General features: G+C 38.1%; 1 protein-coding gene across 4 annotated transcripts in view; it reads right to left on the bottom strand.

Annotated features, from left to right (window-relative positions):
• Positions 1–24,530, bottom strand: part of TNRC6B (trinucleotide repeat containing adaptor 6B) — a 132,349-nt gene that overhangs the window by 67,731 nt on the left and 40,088 nt on the right. For 3 of the 4 annotated variants that reach the window (XM_065634670.1, XM_065634708.1, XM_065634678.1), the window contains exon 4: positions 22,725–22,792. In XM_065634670.1, the coding sequence (XP_065490742.1) occupies positions 22,725–22,792 (68 nt within the window). Of the gene's footprint in view, positions 1–7,114; positions 7,320–22,724; positions 22,793–24,530 lie in introns of those variants that run through there. The other variant, XM_065634688.1, reaches the window with a different exon arrangement.

Raw genomic sequence — 24,530 nt, 5'->3', positions numbered from 1 at the left:
ATTTAACATTCCTATTAATATTGCTATAACTGAGTCCTGTAGCACAAGCTGGAGCCTTCTCTTACACTTAGTTCAAAAAGCTTTGGGGGTTTACTTCAGGTTAACCAAGTATTTTTACAGGCAATTTCAATCTAGTCAACATTTATATTCCACAACCAGTGCACATGAACTTGTAATCACATCCACAAAGAAATATAGAGCTAGATACAGAATGACATATGTATAACCTAAACAGGATATCCTCTGTTTCCATGCACTGTATTTTTTAACTATATATATTTAAATACTTTTTTTTTAGCATTTACCATAGAAATTCCCTTGAATAAAACAGTGGTGTAACAACACTAACAATACCCAAGTAAAGCCTAACAGAATAGGAAAGGTTTATTTATATAGTTTTAATCAGAATGTAAAAGAATACTTTTAAAAAATTCACATGGGGATCAAAGTACTTCACGACTATTTTCTGTTTTGCAGGACAATCAGTTTTTGATGCATATATGAGTAAGCTAGGAAAGGATATTAGTTAAGTTTTGGTTCCTTCTGCCCTCCCCTCCTCTGCATATTGAAGGTATCTGTTTTCATTTTTATTGTCCTCAAACTCCCTCCAGTTAAGAGGTAAAACAGCCTGGAAAAAAAACCAGCAAGAGTTACCAGATTAGAATTTCCATCATTTAAAAAAAAAAAAAAAAAAAATCATTTGTTTGTTGTGATCAAATCATCATCCCTATAAATTGTTCGGCAAAAGGCTGAGCATAAATATGCTGTATATTTAGCTGGCAAAGTGATGTATCAGAATATATCAGTCTCACTTTAGTTGATGAAGTTCTCAGTAGTAGTCACCCTCTTGCCAAAGAAAGCTGTTTTGTAGACAAGTATATCTAGAGTATCAACACAGAATTAGAACCATGTGTTCTAAATCAGATCGTGAATCTAGTATGATTGCAGAACTGAAATTACATACAATTAAAAATATAAATACTAATACAGAAGCTACAAGAACACAAGTGCTGCTACATTAGAACTCTAATATTTAAAGTTGCAATGTCTTCTACTACAAACAGTAAAATTTAAACCAAGGGGGAAAAAGTGGAAGAAACACAGAAGACTTATTTTAAGGAAGGTTTAAGTGACACGTCCTGGAGAACTAGATGGCTCAGGCATAACCAAGTTCACAAATGTAAACTGAGCCATGATGATGACATGTGTGTGTGTTTGCCACAGAGCACATATAAAATAGGACAATTGAGTTCAACTCTAATTAATGGTTAAGTGGCATTAACAGAATGTATATTTAACCTTTCCTGTTTTTCATATAGGTCAACTAGCCCCAAAAATTCAAAATCTACAAAGGCTATGGTGTGTACATGCTTAAAAAATAAATTCCAGTAGTCTCACTGCAGCTCAAGTTCCGGATGTTCTCATGTACACAGAGGTTGTGCCCAACAGCCACTGCAAAATTGCAGATGGACAGTAGCTTATCACTGTCCTGTTTGACAAACACTGTGCTTAGAAAAGGAAAAAAAATACTGAGAATATTAGAAGTAATTTTTCCCTTGTTTTATTTTTCTAAAAAAAATATTTCTTCTCTGATCCAGAAATTAAGACAACGTTCTGTTCAAGTTCAAACCAGTTCTCAGGTTCAGCTGTTGTACCTGTATCTGTACTTCAGGAAGCCCTAACTCTGCATCTGCTAAGGACACTGGGAAAGATGAGCACTCTCCCCTTATTTCATAATTTCAGCATGCACAGCACAGTTTTGTGTAGTCTTGAGGAATTAAAGAATGGCCACCTTAACTTAAAAAAATATTAATGCCTTTCTGCTTTTTAGTTGCTGAAGTAACTATCCTGTTCAAAGCACATTCAACTGTGATGGAGCTCAGTGTCAAAATAATGCTTTTCTGACACAAATTAACAGCTGCTTATTCATTTGCAGAGAATGTATGTATTTATAAAAAGAAACACAAAAAAGCTGAAGTGGTTTTTTGCTCTACTACCTCCCTCTATTATGTTTCACTGCTCTTATTTGAACTACCTCAAAATTTGTTGACCTCCCCTACTGTTCAAAATGCTCTGAAGTTGAGGCCCCACAAGTACCATCCTAAAAAGAGAAGCACTCCCCCGCTGGCATGAAATAAAACACAGTTGTATCTTGATGCTTTGTTTTGGTTTTGTTGTAGTAGTAAATTCCAAGGCTACATTTCACTTCTAAAAGTCCCCATTTACCATGTTTGTAGTAATACATGCGCTTTGCACTTTTAAGCACTTTTCCACCTATCGATATCAAAGTACTTTTAGATAATTTTCTCTACGGAACATATACAAGCATCCATTTAATTAAATTCAGACACAAACTACAGCACTGAAAGGAACAGTACTCAGCTCTCTTGCTTACTACCTGTGGTTTTTAACAAGACTCCGCTCAGTAGCTTCTCTCTAGGTGCAATAGCACACATTTTTCCATGCTGTTTAACCCTTGGTTTGATACATTCTGCCTTTAAAGATCATTTTGTGTTTTATTAATGTATCTTCTCTTAAGGCAAGGGAAAAAACTCCAGGGTTCGTATCTTGTTTTATGTTTTCCCACGTGACTAAACAGACTAATTAAAAGTAGTGCTGGAACTCCAATATTTTGAAAGAGGATCAAGGTTTGTCTTTCAATCTGCCCATACTATAATATCCAAACATCACATCAACCAGCCCTTAAGACATGACTTTTCAGACATGATGATGAATATATAATTCTAGTAGCAACAGAGCATTTCAGCCCTAAACAATTATGCCAGCATACTGTACACAGACAGCAAAACAACCTTTAAAATTACAGCAGCCATAAAGTCTTGGAAACTCCTTTCAGAAGTGTGTTCATGGCACTCCATTAAAAAAATAATAATAATTTTAAAAAATCAGAGTTTGCATATATTCATGCTGCTCCCAAAAATACACAATCTGCCTCTACAGAAAAGAAAAAAGAAACTTGTCTTCTTGGGCTGGAAGCCTATATACAAAGAAGAAAAAGAATTTAAGTAGTGAAATGTGCTGGATGTAACAGCTCTGGAGTTGGAATTCACCACATATGCAGAAAGGCACCATTTCTCTTGTGCCCTTCCAAACAATTACAGCACCATCACTAAAACAAAACAGAAATATTTTCAGTATATAGCATTTTTTATCTCTATGATGCCTCCACATTTGCCCTCAACGCTGAAATGGCCAAAAAGTGTTATCTTGACACCCAATTTTAGATATCTCGTTTGACCATATTTGAAATACGGCACATGTAATCATCCCATCTAAATGCCAGTGCTACATTAGCAACTAAAGCTGCTGTTTCTTGAAATAAATACTGAAATTGTCTTGCTTTGAGAAGCAATAGAAGTATTGACCTAAACTGAATTTTTCATGTTTATAACATTAATTCTCCAGCAATAATTGTAGCTAAATATTTAGTTTAGCCACTTAAAATCTAACCACCTTCTTCAGGGGGATTCTTCTAAAAGACAAGACATCTTACTTTTGCCCTGACAAAACACACCACGCTTTACAAGACTTTCAGGAAGGTTACAAAACTAGAGCCCAGATACCCACATCTCATCTCCTTGACAGGACATGAAGTGTGGCTTTTTAGAGCTAAACATCCTGTGTATCTTATTTTCCTGCCTCAAATCTTCAGCTGTTTAAATAGAAAATCAACACTTAACAAGCTGAAACAGCTCTTAGGAAGGAGGCAGGTTTATTCTTAATCGATTAAAGCAAAAAAAAAAAACCCAAAACACCTCTGACTTTTCAGTTATGGAACAACTGCTAGCTGAAGAGAATACCAATTGTGCAGATTCCAACAAATACTGTTCAAAATAAACTGTAAATTCAACTTCTCATTTTTCTACCCTGGTCACCAAAAGGCAAGTAGATCCATAACGACCAGAACTAAAGAATTGTGCCTCAAGGTGAAAGCCAAAACAAGTTTTTGGAGGGGTACTAGGAAAGGTATGGATAAAAATTATCTTCCAGCAATATGCTAATTCTATAGATTTTTCTTCATTTATAGATTTGGATGCTTTCTCCTCTACTTAGCCATCTATTAATAAGAGACAAAAGTCTCAAAAGGTTAAGTTTAGCTGAAACTAGCTGGCACAGACTGTACGATCTTATGAAGTTTTTTTTCCTTCCCAGCAGGAGAGAAAGAGGCTAAAAAAACCTGCCGAAAGTAAGCATACTGATCCTTCACATGCTCGTTTTCCATTAATTTTTTTCCCATTAGAACTGCAGACTCCTGTATATTGAAACTCGATGGTTCTTGTCTATTATTTCTCAAGAATCTCTTGGACATTGTGCAAAAAACTCCAGGGGCTCTGCAGACTACAGATTTCACTGTAGTTTTCAACCGACTAAATAGTCTGCTTTGGAAAGGGACAGATTCCTGTACATACCAATAACAATTGACATACAAATGCAAATAGAAAAATAATATAAAGTTTCTGAACCCAGTGTCATCACTGTAAAACTGAATAAAACAAAAAAGGCTCTCCTGCCCCAACAGCTCTGCAAGCTTCAAACTGATCTGGAAGTTGCAATTTGAGTCAGGTCTCTCAAAATTATTTTAAATAAGTATGTTCTTCCCTTTGTACTGCAGGAACATACTGAACACAAACAATGTTGAGAATTGCCCAGACTCACACTTTTAAAATCCTACAGTTTCACAGGCTCCAGAGTCCTCAACACACCCTGGACCAAGATTTGATAGATAAAAAACATATTTATATGAGGAATTATTTAATTGGTCCTTCCTATTCACAGTGTACTGTCTCAAAGCTACTTAAATGTTTGACAGACTCCATACTGGAATATTTTTTTTATTCTCAATAGTTGCTTTTTGTCTGATCCCTGAAAGCTTCTATAGCTATGAGCAGTTGCAGTTATTAGAAGATATCCTGTATACCATCTTCCTAACAATCCAGTTATACTAACGCACAACTTGGAAGCATGTAGCATAGTAATAAACGAAAGCAAAAAATATGCAGGAAAGGCGAGTACTTTTCTCAAGTGTAGATTCTAGGAAGGCTACGTCCTACAATATTGCCAATTCAGGACAAAGTTTAGATTTTTGTTACTTCCTTGGTTCAGCCATCCTATGCTACAGTAATTATCACATAAACTACTGAATTGATGTTTCGGTCCATTATCTGAGACTACTACTGCTTCATATTGCATTTGAAAACAGCTCTAATATCTAATAAAGTTTATCAATCAACAGGTATGTTCAACATATTCTGGCTACATCAGGATCTTCACTAAGCCCAAGAAAGCTCTGAGTAACAAAACCAATCAGGATGCATTAGGTCAAAGACAAAGAAAGTTTTTATAATATTCTCTCACACAGATACATACCAATAACAGGAGGGTGGAATCTAATAAGTTCACTAACCCTAAACAGGGAGAATGTATTACTTCATACATGAATTGGGTTACCCATTACTACTGAACTTTTAAAGATCAAAATTATCAACACAATACACTATATCAAATTCGAGTGGAGGTCTTTTTTCATGGTTTGCTCTAATTTAAAGTAAAAAACAAAAAGCCACTTTAATTTTTAAGAGAAACTTAATATACTGCAGAATTATTCCAAATATTTGCTAGCCAGTGGAGGGAAAAAAAAAGCCCTGATATATGCTACTACATAACTATAATGAGGACACCCAGATATATTTTCAGTAAACATATCCAAATCTGTCTCCTTCATTTGTATTTAACCATATGGATGTAAAGCCACAAAGAAATACAAAATATGAGCCATTTTGTTGGTTTACAAAGTTGACCTGCTAATCATAATCAATGCAGACATACACTGCAATGTGAAAGCACATTCACGTTATTATTTGCATAATTTTCTGCTGCTTAAATATCCAGCTACAAAAAATATCACAGTACAAGGCTTATGAGGAAGGGGTGAAGAATAATGTATACCACCACAGAGAATTTTTTTCATTTAACCTCAGAGAAAAGAGCATTACATCACACTCTTACAATGCAGGAGGAGGGGCCTGTTCTCAGAAAGCAAGCTTCAGCTATTTCCCTTTAATTTTCTGCTTGGTTCTGGAGGGAGGTGCAAAAATAACTTGGATTTAAATTTTTAGTGTCATGGAAGACAGGGAAAAAAGCGAGAAAATGCAGCTTTTTACTTATATTTATTAACATGCAGAGAAATACTTGTTTTCTGAAGAACACAGAGCAAAAGTCTACAAAACAACAGCAGCACCCAGCATCTTGCATTTCCAAGAGTGCGTTCCTAAATATCTGCCCCACATTTTATCAGTCGCCAGACCCGTTAAGCACAGAAGGATCCCCTCACTTCTGGGCAACCGGACCCGGCAAAGACCATTTTAAAGCCGGCACTGCCCAGCGCGCCGAGCTCGTTTTAACTCCCGATGCCATCTTTATGGGGCAGCACCATTTGGTCCCAAACGCGGCCGGAGCGGCGGCTCCGGCGGCCCCGGGGAGGGGGAGGGAGCGGCGGGCGAGCCCGCGCAGGAGCCCCGCGGTGCCGGCTGCGCTCGGCTCGGCGCTGCCAGCGCAGGAATCCTCTCGCCCCCGAACCTGGCACTGCAAATGTTTGGGTGCGTGATTTTTTTTTTTTTTCCCCCCCCTCCCCCCCTCCCTCCTTTTTCTCTCTGGGCAGGGTGGCCCGGTGAGAACACTTCCCCATCTGTCCCTGGTCGGACCCAGCAGCAGAAAGAATGCAAACCCGGTTTTATATATGCAAATTTTTGCAGCAGATTTAAGAGCTGTGGGGAAGAAATCACTGTTTAAGAAGGCCCTATTTAAATAAAACAAGATTTTCAATACTATCTTGTACTTTGCCAGCTTGGAAAATACAAACGATCTTCTGTAATTTGCTTAAGTTACAAATCTCTTTAAAATCTTCAGTACATTTATACGGAGACCTCCTTCTAAAAAGCCCTAAAAATCCACTAAAAAGTAAAACCAGACATCTGAAGCACGTATTTGTGCCAGAAAAAACACCTCTGCAAAACCACGGATGAAACCAGCCAGCTCAGGCTCCTAAAAATCTGATAGGTAAAAACAATAATAATAATATAAATGTACCACTAACCTCATAAAGTGCAGCAGTGCTTAAATCCAGCGAGTTGAGGCATACAAGGTAGAAATGGAAATGAAAAAAGATCCAAAAATGATTTTGTGTTTGCTTTGTGTTGGTTTTTTTTTTCCTCTTTTTATTTCAAATGTTCAGAAACCAGCAGAGACTCTGTCGGCCATTTTGGCTTGAACTCCCTCTCTCACTCACTCTCCCTCTTGCTCGCTCTAAAGGAAGCTGCTTTTTGTGACCTTCAAATAGAGGCGGGTCATGTGACTCCAGGCGGGCTGTCAATCACCGGACTGGGCCGGCCTACTCCCCGCCTTAAAGGGACAGCGCCCTCCCTGCACCGGAGGGACAACTCCCCGCCAAGCAACGCCGCTCTAACGCGCCCTCCACTCGCTTGGCTCTTCTCCGTTCCTCATGCAAAGGCAATAATATACAGAAAGGGTAAAACAGGCGAGGCCTGAGAGTGTGGAGAGCAACTCAGGTGGAGCTTTTCTCTTTAAAACTTGCTAAAAAGAGAGAAGCCAATTATGCTAATTCTACAATAAGGTTGCAGAAACCATTAACGGTGAATGATGAATGTGTAAGTCCCACTTGCCACATGCCCTCTTCCATGGTGCACTGTGGAACGTTTGACCCTAGCAGTCAGCTCAAGGAGAAACCACATTTTAAGAAGTACCCCATCCTGATCCAAGGACAAGAAGAGGTTCATCTTCAGTCCAAAATGATCCAGACTGTAACCAGACTTGTCTACATGACACACACATGTAAACCTGAGATCCAAGTTCGGAGACCTGAACACCTGCAGGACAGCAAACTCGGTCTCTCCTACTGCCTTGGCTGTTTTAAGTCTCAGCCTGCAATTCAATCATCAGGCAGACGCTCGACAGTATCTTCCCACAATTTCCATAGATAAATGCTCCAACAGTTGAAAGAAGAGAATCCCGGCATGTTGCAACATAAAAAAAAAAATCTTCAGGATGTTTCCAGACATTATCTTGAATGTGCAGAAATAGTAAGGATAAAGTTCAGAAACAGTATATGTTAATGTCAGTATGATTCTGCAGTGGGACTTGCTCCTGAGTCAGCCCAACACAGGTAACAAACGCTTGAACTGACTGTGTAAGGGAACCATGCCCAGTGGGATAACTGACGGCAGCCTGGGAAGCTCACAGGCACACCCTTGGATTGAGCCCTTAAAATACACAAGTTTTTAATTCTGTACAGTTTTGCACTATACCTATGTAGGAAGTAAAAAAGATCACACTAGCAGTGAAAAACCACCACAGAACGATACTAATTTGAAAAGTCATGGGAGGGCACTCCATAGGAATGAATTTGGCAAGGCAGAGGCTGCACATCTTATGAATGAGAATAAAAACTATCATATTGCATAAGTCCTTGTTTCAAAAAATTATCAGGAGGCTATAAATGGCAAATATGTGTCAAGCTTTGACATGCTTTGCTCCTACTGCCTTTATGGTAAGGTACAGGAACTCTCCAATGGGGATTCCACCAGTGAGGGGATTTCTTCAACAGGATCACAGCCTGCAGGGTAACCAGGCCTGTATCTATGTCTGCAGGCTCATGAAACTCTGGAAATGGCTAATGCATGTTGCATTTACAGGTACTTAATGAAATAAAAGCAGTCAGATGCCAGCTATTCAGGTTGCTCTGTCTAAACCAGAGCAGAGAATCGGCCTGCTGGATGTAACATCTTGTGGTGCTTTGTGGCAGGGCTAATCCAAACACAGCAATTGAAGAAATGTAGAGAAATCTCAGGGAACATTATTTGTGGCAAAACCCAAAGAGAAGACCACATTTGCTCTGAATATCTAAAGACAAAATCCAAACCAACTGCTAGGCATCAGATTTCCAAAAAGTTTCAAAAAAGCAAATATATATGCATATTTATGAAACAGCTAACCCCCTTCTGAAGAATGACATCATGTATTGCAGCTGCATGTTCTATACATGTTCACACTGAGTATGACAGTGTGCACTAAGCTACAGATAATTTTACTCCCTCTCAAAAGCCAAATTGTTTTACTTAGACTTATAAATCTTAACTTCAGTAGGGCTTGCCAGCTCTCCATTCTGAAGTCCTGGAAGCTTTTACTTCAAGAATACTGTAATGTCTTTAAGCAACAAGCACTCACTTGAGTTGCTCTGTATCAAGGGTAAATCACCATCAAAAGCATAAAATTTCACATTGTCAATGTTCGATTGAAAATGCTTTTTAAATCAGAAGAATTTTTTTGGAACAAGCAAATAGTCAGTGAACCAAAAATATTTAGAGAGGCCAGTACGGGGAATTCTTAAATAACTGCACCAGGGATAAAACATCCTGGGTTATTTAGCATTCTGTTAAAAACGTATGGGCCAGTTTGTCTTCCATAAAGAACCATGGACTTCACTTGATGAGATGGAAATTACCCATGTTTTGTCTCTTCTAAAATGTTATTCGGAAGCACCTTCAAATCCTTATTTTAACATAAAAACAAAATAAATGCTTTAATTGATCTTTTTCAACTAAAATAACAACAAACATATCTCATTCTCTATCCCTGTTGGTATATTGGTTAAGATGGCTCAAAAAAAGTTATGTTTTTTTGTTTTGTTTCCTGCTTGTTTTGTGTGTGTTTGTTGATGTATTTTTTCGCCCTTTTGTTTGTTTGCTTGTGCGCAGCATTTCCCCAACCAAAGTTGTTGAAGAAACAGCAGCACAGTAGTTCAGAAGGCAATGGAGTAGAGCATCATAATACACAGCAAGTGTAAAATCTGCACATTCCTTTTCAGAGGGCAATTGTACTTTAAAACCTAACCATTAAGCTTTCTGATGCTAACAGCACTGTTAATAGCTAGTGTTAATAGGTTATATCCTTGTTATGTGCTACTAAGTTATCTGATTACAAACACTTCGTTTCTAAGCACCTTCCATCTGAGGATCATAAAGCACTTTAAAAACTTTAATGAAGCTTCACAGTGCTCCTCTGAGGACAGTATCCAGTATAAGCAGACATACACACGCACACACACGAAGAGAGATGCTTACAGTCATAGATTCTCTGAGCTTGTATCTCAACCAAGACAGTAGAGCAGTGGTTTTTTAATTCACATTAAGCTGCATTGTGGTTCTAGTAACAGGTCGTCCTTTCTGATGGCCTTTTGATAAGAATCAATCAGTTAGGCTTCAACATTATGTACACAGGCATGCTCCAGTTGTCACCTCAAAAAAGAGACCTGATCTGTCTCATCTGTAGATCTTTACTCAATTTTTAAAGGATCCAAGTTCATCCAGTCCTTATGCAAAACTTCCTGTCCCATGAGCTGGCATTTTGGTAGGGCTTGAAGTCCTACAGTTTGATGCCATGTCTTAGCTATTTTGAAGGCTGCACCCTCACCATCCTACAACACTGGACTCCAGCCACTGGGCTTTCTACATTGCTCATACACATATGGCAATAAATGTAAGACTTGTTTTGTTCCCCCAGAAAATTCTTCACAGCTGATACTATGAAAGTGAAAAAGACAATTCAGCTCCTCTTGACAATTCCTCAGCAGAAACCTCAAATATTAACAAGTTTCTCATAGCATGAATGCCTTCTCACCAACTGTCCTTTCTCCTGCTGGTGAAGAATTTGCTTCCTGAAGAGGCAAAAAGGCAGATTTTTTTTGCCAAAGCGAACTGAAGCCTGCACACCCTCTCTCTTACTGCAGCTTATCAGTTAGATTTCCCCGGACCTCCCTCTCCTAGCCCCAGAAGGGGAGTGCAGTAACAGAAACAAGGCTACATGGCAATTGAAGGCTGATTCCTCCCCAACCAGTCACCAGTGGACCAACCAACCCGGATTACAATCCTGGCAAGCACGCCTCTTCACGTTCACAGGGATCAGAAAGGTCCCTTTGTCTTTCCTGAGATAAAGTTAAAAGCATAACTCTTAAGGTATGGGCATGTAGGTAAGGACTAGGTTACACAGTTGCACCATTTCTAATAATAAAAAAAAGCTGAGAACACAGCAAATTAAGGAACAGAATTGAGTCTTAACTATTCCTTGTGTGCTCTAACTACTGCCATATGATTTATTTCAAGAGAACAATTAAAAACATTAAGATTAAAACCAGGAGTTCAAAGCATCTTACTTCCTGGACTTGTTAACCACCAGAACTTGACAAAGACTTCTCAGTTCTGGATAAAGGATAGTTCAGATCACTTTTAAATTATTTTCTCTGAACAGATAGAGATGTTCAATGCCCAACACTTCTGAAAAGTGAAGACAATAGCTAAATCTGGCTCTATCAACATATGTCTTCACAGAAATTGCACGTAAGCCACTGTGCAAGAGAGATGACCCCTCCTTCTGCAGGAGTGCAAAACTTTAAAGTGTTCAAGCATTCTTCAAGGACAAAATACCCATTTCTAAGGAAAACTAGGGTTTTCTTTTGGGGTTAACCCCCCCTTTCACACTTTATAAGTGGCGAAACATTTTATGCTACAGAATTGTGAAAACAGAGATGGCAGGGGTTTTTAACTATAGTAACCAAAAGTATAATGTAACTTCTTTCTTCGCAGAAAAATACCATGACAAAAAAGTGTCCAAAGGAAAAGGTTGCTCTGTTTCTGAAAAGGTTACAACAGCTTTTGCATTTCTTACACAAAGGCACCTATCAACACATTTTAGGAATAGGGCATACTATTATTATTATTCAAAATTTATATTGCAATAGTGCTTTGGAGCCATTCTAAAGCTCAGATCTCATTCATATCTTGCCAGGGACGAAAGAAAGAATACAAGGCCTGAAAACTTCACAGCATATGAAGTTTAAGAACTACACGACTTCAAGTCCAAGTCAAAGTTTATACTCTATACATGACTGAAGCACTCACAGAAAGACAACAAGTCAGAAGGAAAACTTCATTCACCAACTTTGCAAACACTCAGTTTTCCACCTAATTTTTCCTCAGTCTGCCACAATGCATTCCCTAGCTGTTCAGCATATAAATAACCCATCACCATGCCTCTACTTCTTCAATCTCCTCAAATGCCCTTTCAAAACTGGAGAGAGATAAAGCTTTCTAGCTGCCTTTTAACAGAGCTGTTCCATGAACAAGAGAACTGAAAGCTTATTTCCTATGAATCTCCATCACACATCACTGAACCTCTACTTTACTGCACTTATCCCAGCTTCTGGGGCAGCCAGTTCTCCCTCGATGCCAACGCTCCACCAGCATATTAAACTTCCTATAATTTTTTTCATCTCTTTCAGTACCTGGGCAAAAAATAGCTTGTGCTGCAGCTAATCCCAAAGCATACATGATTATTAGCTAAAACTGGACAAGAGACTCCAAACTTACTCAGGAAAGATACAGACATGGAAAGCAATTGCATGAGACTTAACTGTTCTAGGAACTGAAAGCATTGACACAAAACGTCTCCCATTCAATCAAATTCACCTCTAAATGCTGAATGAGTTTTTATAGCCATATCCGTGGAAACTGAGTATTTTCCAGTAACAGAACATGCAAGGGAACTTGTACAAATTAGTATCATTAGAATTCGGTTAACCTGCTCCTTATTATCATCTCGGAAGCTGCTTGATTTTGGAGACTATAATCCTATCCTCCAGCTCTCCCTCTTCAATTTCTAAAATCCTATAAATAGCCAAAATACCAATGAAATAGGAGAAGTTTATCCATTTTATGCAATTCTATCTACATCAGTGAAAAGATAATACTACTTTCAAATAAATAGATGTTCAGGGAAATGGTATAGGATATCACCCCACTCCTACATATAGCAAGTGGTTACCTTCTAATGGTTATTTACAGCATGTGAATTAGCATGCCAGGTAGATGACTGATTCAACCTATCTTCCATCAACAATAGCTGTTCCTACGCAATTCAAAAGGAGTAATAACCTCACTGGTTAAATCCTTCCTTTCCCCTGTTTAAGCAAGCATTTTCATCCGACCAGGTTGGAATATTTAATGAAAAACTTATCTTTCATGTCTATGAACACTTTACCACAACAGGATCCTTTTTTTATATGGAACCTTTAGACATGTTTCTACTGAAATTCACTATGCTCTACTCACTTTGGTTTAGTCTGCTCACACAAAGCAGATTTCTTACAAATACTTACATGAGGTCTCACAAAACACAAGGAAGACTTTTGGACTGAAAGAGTTAGTCTTATTCTAGTCCCTTCCCCTCCGTCCTCCCCCTCACCTAAAAGGAAGGTATATTGCACTTATTTATTTATTTTTAAAGAGCCAGACCAGTACCTCCCTACAAATTGTTTTAACTTGCCTTTAGTTTTAGTATGGGGAGTTCAATCACTGGCCCGGAAACCTCTGAGCAAAGGAATTTCTGGCATCTTGGCTGGAGCTGGCACCAACCCATTTTCCTTTGTTCTCATTAAAGGAACCATAATATGCTAAGTTAAATTAAAAAAAAAAAAAAATTAAAAACCCAACACAAAACCCCAAAGTAAAAGCAGACTACAAAAGGAATGCATATTCAGTGGATTACTGTAACAGAAGATCTCCCTAATTTGCCTTATTTTTTTAAATAAAAGCACTATTTATTGCTGCAAAAATCTGTAAACTGATCTTTCCAAGTGACTTGAATATCTTCCCTAAGTAATTTGCCTTCATGTACAGTCTTTTAGTTTGAAATGTCAGGAAAGGAACAGCTAGTTATCCATGCAGAAAATTCTACAAGCTGTAGCTGTCACATATATTCAAATGCATGCACTAACCTAAAACCAGTATGACCCCCAAATATGATCAACTTTGATGAAGGGCAAAGAGCTCAGCAAATTCCATCTATCTAGGTAGGAGTAAAAGAAATCATACCAGCTCTCCAGATCACAGCATGCCAGAGGAACAACGTAGCTTAAGAGTTCCAAAATATCTCTGTAAACAAGTTTTTAATTCATACCATGTTGACCACAGAGTGCAGTATTTTTAGTCATACAAAGTAAGTCATATCTTCTGCATGGAATAAAGAGTTTGCATTTTTTTTTTCTTCCTTCCCTTTCTTTAACCAATAACAGTGACTTCCTGATGGGTCTAGATGGGATCTGCAACTCTGAACAAAGGAGTTGCGACTTTAAAACCATTTACCCTTTTTTATCCTCTAACATCTGGTATCTCCAAGCCATAGTGGATAGTCAGGAAACAAGAAGAGAGCATAAACTCTAATACAACATACAACCATTAGACCTTTTTTCCCTTGCCATCTTCACCTCATTGAAATGAAAACTCAACCATTGATATGGGTGTACACACACAAAAACACTAAAGACTTGACGAATGTATTTATTCTTTGGAGAGAATGAAGCAGGGAAAAATGCACCAAGCAACTGGGAAAAAAGAAGTTTTAGGACTGTACTTCATACACATTTACGATGCCACTGACTTGTAATTACAGTCCAAAAAGTGCATCCTTAGTAAATCAAAATGTTGTGTGGCACTAACCTTAGTCTAGATACCACAGAAATCTGTCTAAATTAAAATATATTGTTAGATTAAGAATAAAGGCAAAACACTAACTTAGGGCTCAAAACTATTCATAGCCCTTAAATGGTTTTGCTTGCTGTTCCTTAAGTCTGTTATCTCACTCCCATGTAAGGCGTCATCCAACAGTCGCCATCTAAATAGCAATGAAATGCTGAAAAGAGAGCAAAGTCCAGCCATCCATAGAAATGATACATCAGGGGCAGTTACCTCAGACAGCTCCTGAGGAAGTGGCAACTTGGGAGAGAGCGGGGGGAACAGCCACTAAGCAACCAGATCTGAAGACAAAACTTCACAGACAATGAACTTGAGATGTTAATACAGAGTGTCCAGTAGATAGTCTGCTTCCTGGAAAGGGAGTAGAGAACAAGGGGTGGAAGGGGTGGTGGCGTCTGAAATAAAGAGGCTCTGGGATTTTAGGAGTTTGGTCAGTATGCAAATGCTCTCCCTTTCTAAGTACAGTAAGCTCTTTAAGACAGCAGTAAACCAGAATACCCTCCTTTTTGCTAGCAATCAGAATTACTACTAACGGTAATGATTAGAGAAACTGATGGTATCAAGAATAACATGACACTATCTACTCTGGGTACTTTGCAATATTGTACGTATCAGCAAGCTGGAACGGAAAAATCTACTTTTCCCTTGTTTTGGAAAGACAACAAATGTAAAGAAGTCTCTTGATCAGATGCGACTGCAAATTCAGAAGCAGGCTTTGTGTGCTTCCTACACAGGACAAATACAGATCTTGGCAGGGTTTGGGGAGGAACTCAAACAAACGAGCCTGTTCTTACCACAAGACATCTGGAAGAATGCATGATAAAATCCTAGGGAAAAGAAGTGCCAAACTATTCACACTTAGAATGTTCCCTGTCCACAAACCTCTTCCTCTCTCAACGTTCGGCAGCAGTGTAGGTTAAACACATTGGGAAAGTAAGTGAGAACTTCACTTCCAAAGTTGACTTTTATCTGGGTGATCTCCCATAGCTTTTTTCCCCTTAACAGTCATCCTGCTTCTGGTTTTCCTCGTATTGAGAAAATACTTGCAAAATAACTGTACGCTAACAGTGTGGGTTTGCTGAGGTACATGGAAAGCCTGTATCTGTTAATGACAAAATAAGACATACAGTGCTATATGCTTTGCTACCTCCTAATTTATGATTTGAAAGAAAAAAAAAAAATAACTGAATAGATGAAATGAAGAATCTTAAAAATCATGAAATGACAATTAAATTTTTTTTCAAGACTAACTCGCAGAAGTGAATGCCTAATTTTAAATCATTTTTGCTTAGGATATTCAGACTGGACTTTTCCTGTGGGTATTACCTCTAACTTAAAGTACAACAATTTCAATAGATTTAAATATAACATTAAACTAGTAAAATATGGAAGGCAATTGATGGAACTTTTGGCATTTTAAAGTCCTTAAGTTTTAATTATGAATTCTGCATATTTTTGTTACATTGTTCAGAAGTACTGTAAAGGGGTACAAGCCAGCTTTTGCAACATAATTGACTTACCAGTCTTATGGCTACAACACAGCTGCCTCTACAGATACAGAATTCACTGCTGTCTCATCCATTTCAACCCACTCAATTGCACAACAAAGAGCAATCTTCTTCTCCATGCCTCAGGCCCCCCTTGTATACACAGGTAGAGTTGCCTTCAAATGCAAACTTGTCTTGCCACTCATTCCACTGCAGGGAGTAAAAAGACTTCTACAATATGAAGGTGATGAAACTATTCCTTAAACCTTAGTTGGACCAGTTTTATCTTAAGTTTTAGATTAATGGTCTCACACTCCCAAATACCTTTTCAAATCTCCGAGGACATAAAAGAAAAAAAAAAAAGTCAAAGTTAGAACTCTCCTACTCAGATGCCAATCCCAGAGCTAGCCTGAATTATCACCGGGACTGAAGTGTATTCTGACATGCTAATGGAACAGCAATAGCCTGTGACAAAAGCGTCTGGTATGGCCACTACAGATACAGCACATGTCTCTGTGGAGGCTTGTTAGCGTGCCGGACAGAGGACTTCAGTGTGGGATGCTTCTTTAATGGGTTACTTATTCTACACACATATAGAAAAATCAGCAACCAAAACAATCAGTTATGCCTTTATTTTTGAACATAATTGTTGATATTTTCAAGGAAAGACATAACTTGCCATGAATTTCAAAAGCATTTGAAGTCATACCCAAATTTCTGTACCCCAAATCTGAGATGATAATCTGCATCAGGATTTGGAGGCTACTTTGAAAATCCCAGCATGAATCTTCTGAAAAAACCCTTCTGCTTAGGTTGGTACTGTCAATAAATTTAAAATTGCAGTTGCACTCAAGACAAATCTCAATATCTTCTGTAATATGGAATATTCTTAAAACATCAAACAATCCCCCCTGTTATGCAAGCATTTAGCCAACTGTTTACTTTAAATTTGTAAGAAGAGAGTTTTATGCTATAGGGACAGAAGCTATGGCTAGGGTCCGTCATGGGACTTTAACATTGAAGAAACCCTTCAAAAGAATACTGTAATACTTCATAACAATGTCTGGCAATCTGACCAACCAAAGCAGGCATCTTCAGGATATACTACTGCAGATTTAGACTTTTCATAGTTTTCAGCAACACTATAAAAGAGTAAGATCGGTCATTTTATGCCACTGTGGCAGTGATATTTATATGTACATTTATATTAGCAGTCTGATGAAAATGAAGGAAGACTGGCGTATTAACTGGGTCCTTAATTTGAAATACAAGGAAAGGCTGACAGAGCTTGTTTCACTTAGTTTTAAAAGGACAAAACTAAGCGGAGGAGGTGAGAAGGGGAATAATTCTGCTGTGTAAGCAAACATGGAACTAAGTTTTAATGAAGACTAAGCCACACTTTCAGACACGCACAATGGAAGATGAAAGGCAATGGACATAAATTGCAACAAGCTAAATTCTTACTGAATAGTAGGAATTTTTTTTTCACCATGGGAGTGATAAAACACTGCAAAAGATTACCCAGAAAGAGCAATCCTGAGAAGTCTGATACAACTTAGAAGTTAGATCCAACCTTCAAATCTGGCCCTCCTTTGAGCATTGGATTGGACTAGATGACTTTCAGATGTCCCATCTTAAATTGTTTCATTAACCTATGATTCCTGTTTCCAGCTTAGGTCATTTTAGCTACTGCTTTCTTCTAATGGTAGTGTCACACAAATCCAGAAAGACATTGAATATTTGTGCTGAAATGTCAATGAATAATGTAAGAGAATATTAACAAATTTTAAATGAAAATTTTGTCATCCTCACTGGTTGCAATCTCTTCCTGGCATTACCACAATTTTGGAGGTTCTCATTAAAAATCCGTGTCTCAGAATCTGTACATTCAACTATCAAGCCAGGGAAAAGGGCCTCCAGTGAGTCTAACCAATGACACTTCGTAAATTATGGAAATGACCTTATTTTGCTATCTTTCCTACGATATGAATCAATTCCAGATGTACAAACTGACAAGAAAGTTGAACTTCTCTCTCCTATTACTGCAAAATAGCAGGTGGGGAATACCCAGCTGAGTTATTTCAGACAGCAGTAATAGCTTGGCTTACCTTGCTAGTAAACATGAGTATGAACTTGGCTCACTTTTTGTCTGAATAGCTACTGTCAAACAGACCTCTCTGTGTGTCAGTCAGGAATAGGAAAACATTTATATTTTTCTTATAAAAAGGAGTAGATTTTCATTACACGAACCCTTTCACTAATAGATCAAGGTGTATAAGTTTCTGGTGGTGACAGCAGGGGATGATTTATTAGCACAGGCTGAGTTGCTAATTAATACTCCTAGAACTAGGAGCACCACCTCAATTTAAGGACTTCAGTAGAATTTTTTTCCTACCTCAAAAAAAGTATAAGGAGAAGCTGCTCTCTGCTCATCAACAGAAGTTTGACTGGTTTGGAAAGATGTTTCTGGATCAAAGTTGCCTGTTAATCTTTGCTCTGGCACTGAAAAAGCAAAACCCCTATTACAACTGGTAAGGCAGCAGGAAGCTACTGGCATGTAAAAAGTATTTGGGGGGAAGATATTTACTCCTTAAGCATGGAAATTCATGTCAACATCTTCGTAATGGCTGAAGATGCGAGAGAAAGCCTAACAAAACGTCCACCTGCAATTGAACAGAACGTTATTGATCTTTCTCCAAACTTTTCCTTTGGGAGGGAAAGGGGTTTCCTACCAAACATTTTAGACACATAACAAAATAATGTGGCCAAGTGTAACAAACAGTTGTATCACATACCAGAATGCTGAGAGAAAAGAGGAATTTACTGAGTACTTAAAAACGAAGAAGTAACAATTTTTCAATGAATCCTTTGGTCCTCTACTGCAGAAGAACCATAGAATGTCCTGAGTTGGAAGGGACCAACAAGGATCATTGAGTCCAACTCCTGTCCCTGCATATGACAACTCCACAGTTCACACCATGGGTCTGAGGGCGTTATCCAGGCTCTTCTTGAACACTGCCAGGCTTAAGAAGCAGCAGCATGGTCCAAGATGGCCATTACCCCGTCCAAGCAGACTCACTTCTTTTGAAGTGTAGGTTTTAGAATAAGTGGCAGCCTTCACTGCTGCACAACCTCAGTCTTGTGACACAGGTACTGTGCATAAGATGCAAATTTCTCACAGGACTTGAGATGAGTACGCCCATTCCATATTTCAGTTGTACTAAGGATTTTGAACGGATAACTTCTCTCCTTCATAATTAGCTTCAATTGAAATCAATTACATTCATGTTCTAAATGATCAGTTGAAGATTTCTTGTATACAGTCTAACAGCATATACCAGCAGACCACAGTTCTCAGGTATCATCTACAGTTCAACCAAAAAAAAAAAAACCAACAACCTCAAAATGCTGCAACTTTAGTGCATTATGTCTACCCAACAGAACTATTCAATTCAGCAAAAGGTTTGTGAGACTGAAGCTGTTGTTGTTTTGTTTTGTTTTATGTGTTTCCCAATACTAGAAGTACTCTTGCAATGCCAGGTTTTTATCCCTGAGTAAAACTGAGTGGAAATAGTCTGTCACATTGCAGAAATAAAGTATCAGAAGTCATCCATGGATGCTGGCTCCTTGTAATCCATTATGAAGCTGTACTTCAGCAAAGGAAATTTCACATGAAACTGTGGCTAGGTAAGAACTACTGCTTCCATTGAAAGTCTCTCAGAAGAATCTTTTTATTTCTGTTCTTTCATTGTCCACTCAAAATTTGAGTCCTTGGAATACAGTTAAATATTGAGAAATTACTGGGCTTGCCTAGGAGGTTAACACCTGCTGACTGTGCTCCAGCACTCCGGTGCAAGTTAGCTCCCTTGCAGGTCAGTTGCTGAAACCGTATCTTGTGAATAATTCCTCGACAATCTCAGTACAGAGTTTCCCCAGATCAGGATGCCTGTGAAAGGCAATTAAATCAACATGGCCAGCTTTTCAGGAAAGCAAATTAGAAACACTCAAAAAAAAAAAAAAACCCATCTGCATGGCTGTAGAGGCAATAAACTCTAGAAAGTCTGATGAACAGCTGGAAAGGGAAGGAAGCACCTCCAGCTAGTACAGCTGGTTTTGTAGTGAACGTCTAACTCTACATTCAAACTTATGATCTACTTTTTACTAACAAGCTCCAATTTTATTTAAAACCAATTAGAAGGACAACAGTAAACACAGGTACACAGAATCATTGCAGGTGGAAGGGATCTCCGAGATCATCAGTCCTACTCCTTTGCTCAAAGCAGGGTTAACTACAGCAGGTTGCTCAGGGTTGTGTCCAGCTGGGTTTTTGAATATCTTAAAGGACCAAAAAGGCACACCCTTTCTGCGCAACATCTTCCAAAGGTCTGAAGACATTTCACAGTGTAAAAAAAAAAAAAAAAAAAAAAAAAAAAAAGGAAAAAACCCCACTTTTGTTTTTTCCTTTTGTTTGAGAAGACTGTCCTGTATTTCAGTTTATGCCCATCGCCTCTTGCCTCTACCACCCTCGACTATGAAGAGTTTGGCTCAGTCTTCCTTAGTCTCCTCATCAGGTGATATTTATGCACATGGATACGATCCTCCCCCAAGTCTTCTCAAAGCTAAACAGTCCCAGCTCTCTCAGCTTCTCCAGTCCCTCTCTGTGGCCCTTCAGTAGACCCACTCCAGGATTTACAACTAATCCCTAATGCGAGTAAGCAGTAATACAAAGAGGTAATTTCATTTTTTTTCTTTTATTTTGAGATCTGCAGCAAAAGATTTGAAATCAATGCAGCTTTTTGGAGTTACTTAAGAATACAAATTACCGATCCTTTGTGTGATTATCATTAGTTTATCTCAGATGCCAGATCCATGCGACTTACAACAAGAGGTAAGCTCTACCAATGCAATTTTGTTCGGTAGTTGAAAATTTGAGATTGTGGGTAGAAGATTCAGGTGATTGATTCAAATTTAAGAGCAATACTCACAGTAGAACTTTGCTGGCATTATGCTACAGTTGCACAAAACAAGTATCTTGATTTCTTAGTTGCGTTACTAAAATTGCACCTTTAGACTTTTATCAAAATATTATTAACAACATTATTAAGAATGATACTCCTTAGGGCAGAATCTGTATCACAAGATCCCAGATGCCATCTGAACACAAATGCATTAGCTACAAAAATAAAAATCCTGCCTACCACTAATCTAATATTCTCTAATAACCACCATTTTAGAGAAGAGACAGAGATAATGTTGTAAGGCACATGAAAAGCTCTAATTAGAAATTAGGTCAACTGTAAAGTAATTCTACCTTCCACTTGCACCTAAAATAAGACAGCAAACACAAGCCTATGATAAATCCAGTACAACATCCCTCATATTATTCACTGCAATATCATGATTCATTATTCTACTAGATATCTAAAGAACCAATTCCGAAAAACAGAAGTCTAACTCCTACTTTTAATTTCTGCACTGATTTTTCTTCTGGAACTTTTAGAAAGTTTCTATTTCAACAAGCTGTGTATTTCTAGGTACCACAGTAAGTTGGGCAGTCTGAATATAAAAAAATAGCAGCAATTACTTCCATGATGGAAAAAATGCGCATGTTCAGCACTAGAACCTCCCTGAACTCATCTGGGCTACCTCAAAAAGAGTTTCTCACTGTTGCAGAGGCAGTAGACTTACAGTTGCTAGCTTATCCAAAAGGTAAGGAAGACCTTCACCCCAAGTCAAATCCCAGCCTTTCTGCAACAAGTGTTCTGCTGATCACTGAGAATTTCCTCCTTCTCATGAAGGCACATCCAACTAGGCATAGGAAAAAGCGCTCTCTGCTGTGTATTTCCCAAAGATCATCTTCTTGCTTGCACCAAAAGGCAGGTGACAAAATAAAAAAATAATGATATAAAAATTGAATTACCACGGCATTAACTAAGGAAAAGAATACCGAGGACAACTATCACTGCAATACTTCTAGGAGAAGACTCTATTTTTCCCATCTGAACAAAAACCCATGAAAAAACCCAACCACTACTGGATTTCATTTTGAAGTCAAATGAAAAAGACACTTTCTATATGCCTTTTGCTTAAGGAAATCTGTCATTTTCTTTTCTGATCAAGCTTCTTTCCCTAAAGCACTAAGTACTGGCATCTTAAACTGTTCATCCTTGAAAAAGCATTTTGTTTACAATTTCTGTTCCTTTATTAAAACACACTCTAAAGAAGTAGGACTTGTATTTCAAAGAGGACCAATCTATCACACACACACCAAAAGGAAGGCCCTGGTTCTATCATATTCCATGCTATTTCAATGAAGAAAAGCTGTATAAAAACTTCATGTACAAACTCACTACCTCAGTGCCAAGCTTCCGGAATGTTTCCTTTTATAACAACTTCTGATTTACCATCTGAAAGTGTAACACATATTTCTACAGTTTTAAATTTAACGCAAGTCAACATCCTGCCTTTTCAGCCACCATCCACTATTATATACGGATACTTAAGGAACCAAAAGGGCAAGCACCAATGAACAACCAATGCTCCCAGCACATTTAAACAAGAGTGCTTCACACCATTGACTATGGTAAGGCCCTTTTTAAATAAATGTGTGACTCACTGTTTGTTTTCTTCACCAGGAGGTGGAGTCTTGCCATGCCCCTCCATTACAAAATCCTCATGTTCCATCTGCAAAGGCAAGCATTGCAGGTCAGAAATTGGTGGAGCAAAACGCACATCACCTAAAGTGGCCCTTTTCCATGCACAACAACTTAAGACAACCACTTTATCACAGTGGCTGGTCCAGAACAGATCACGTAGTTTCTTAGCAACATATGTACATCTCCAACCCCATCGCTATGGTATCATTTTATAGCACAATTTTCAGAAAATCTTACAAGGGGAAAAAAGAATGATTTAATGGCTATGGCAGAAGATTGTCAGTCAGGGTATCTAGGTTCTAAGTTTTGCTCTTTTCTGGGCTTCCTTTATCATTCTGAATAAGTATGGCTTCTACTACTTCTTCCTTACATTTAAAGCAGGAATTAAGCAGTCGTCTATCAACATCTCCAGAGAAAAATCAGAATTTTCAAAGAAATTTATTAACCACAGAAAGCAACTGCTGCAAAAGCAGAGTACTTCTTGTGAAAAACAACTTTTATATGAAAAAGAGACTTTCGGTGCACACGCATACTTAGTTCGCAGGGTAAAAAAGAGGCCTAAGGGAACCTCAAATAGATGCTGTTCCAATGACAACATAAGGTAGGCATTTCCTTTGGCTCACATGTTAAAAGATTCCAAGGGCACTAAGGAAGTTTTCTGCTTAATTGTTTGCTTTTAAAATACAGTTTTAGCATACATTTTCAGTAATTTCTTTAGCCAGAAAGACTTAGATTATATTTGATCATTAATTAATTATGCATTCTTCATTTAATTACTTCATTTGGCCAGAATTTCTTGCACAGGTAGCAAAATATTCTTCTCTTTATACAAAAATTCAACACGTGCACTTAATATTTTATATAAACATCCAGATATACAGTTAGCAATGCTCTACTTCACATGAAGGCAGCAAACAGGCCACACTGCAACACTCAATAAGCCATACAACAAAGCAACTAAATCATAATCACACACAAATCCATGATTCACTACATTAAACCAGAAACAGGAAAGCAGCACTATTCAGTCAGTAAAGATAACATAGTTTATTCAGTCTTTGAAGGAGCTAAAAAAACCCACCAACACCCAAAACAAACTAAAATCCAGCAGCCACTTTCTCTTGTGCCCCTACCCTCCCCCAAAAGTGTCACGTTTACTCATTTGTACCTTCATCCTGTTGACAGGTTAAAAATACTGACAAAAAACCATTATCTGCATATTGACACCTAACAAGGATAACAGAAATTACATTATTTGCCTGCACAGACACAGCCCTAAGCAAAACCACAAATGAACCAAGAAACTCTTTAACTGTAAGATGGTGATGACATCCAGGAGACAGACAGTCAAACAAATAGGTGTAAGGTAATTTCACATTTGTAAACACATACCCATGCGACTCACAGTCAAAACAGCATTTTCATTTAAAAGTAATGTTTGAAAGCAATAAAATTTTGCATTACAGTTTTGTAAATAACTTGGACTTTTACCCACATATTCCCACCATATCAGACACACTGAAACCTATTTGCGTCTCAGTCCATACTTGATTCTCAAGAGCTCTAACATCTGGGCGCAAAACTGCATAGCTAAACAGAAAGGTATTCATTCCACTAATTCTTTTGTTGCAGATGTTAAAACACAAGCTTGACAACTGGTAAAATGGGTACAGATTTGTGGATACACAGTGAAAAAGCACAGTTATGTGAGTGAGGGTAAATGTTTAAGAGTTACTCTTACACAACCTGAAATCAGGGTGTTTTAG

Source organism: Caloenas nicobarica, chromosome 1 (genome assembly GCF_036013445.1).
Source record: "Caloenas nicobarica isolate bCalNic1 chromosome 1, bCalNic1.hap1, whole genome shotgun sequence".
NCBI classification, from domain to species: domain Eukaryota; kingdom Metazoa; phylum Chordata; class Aves; order Columbiformes; family Columbidae; genus Caloenas; species Caloenas nicobarica.
The sequence above is the reverse complement of the archived record's forward strand: the minus strand, read 5'-3'. Positions and strand labels throughout refer to the sequence as shown.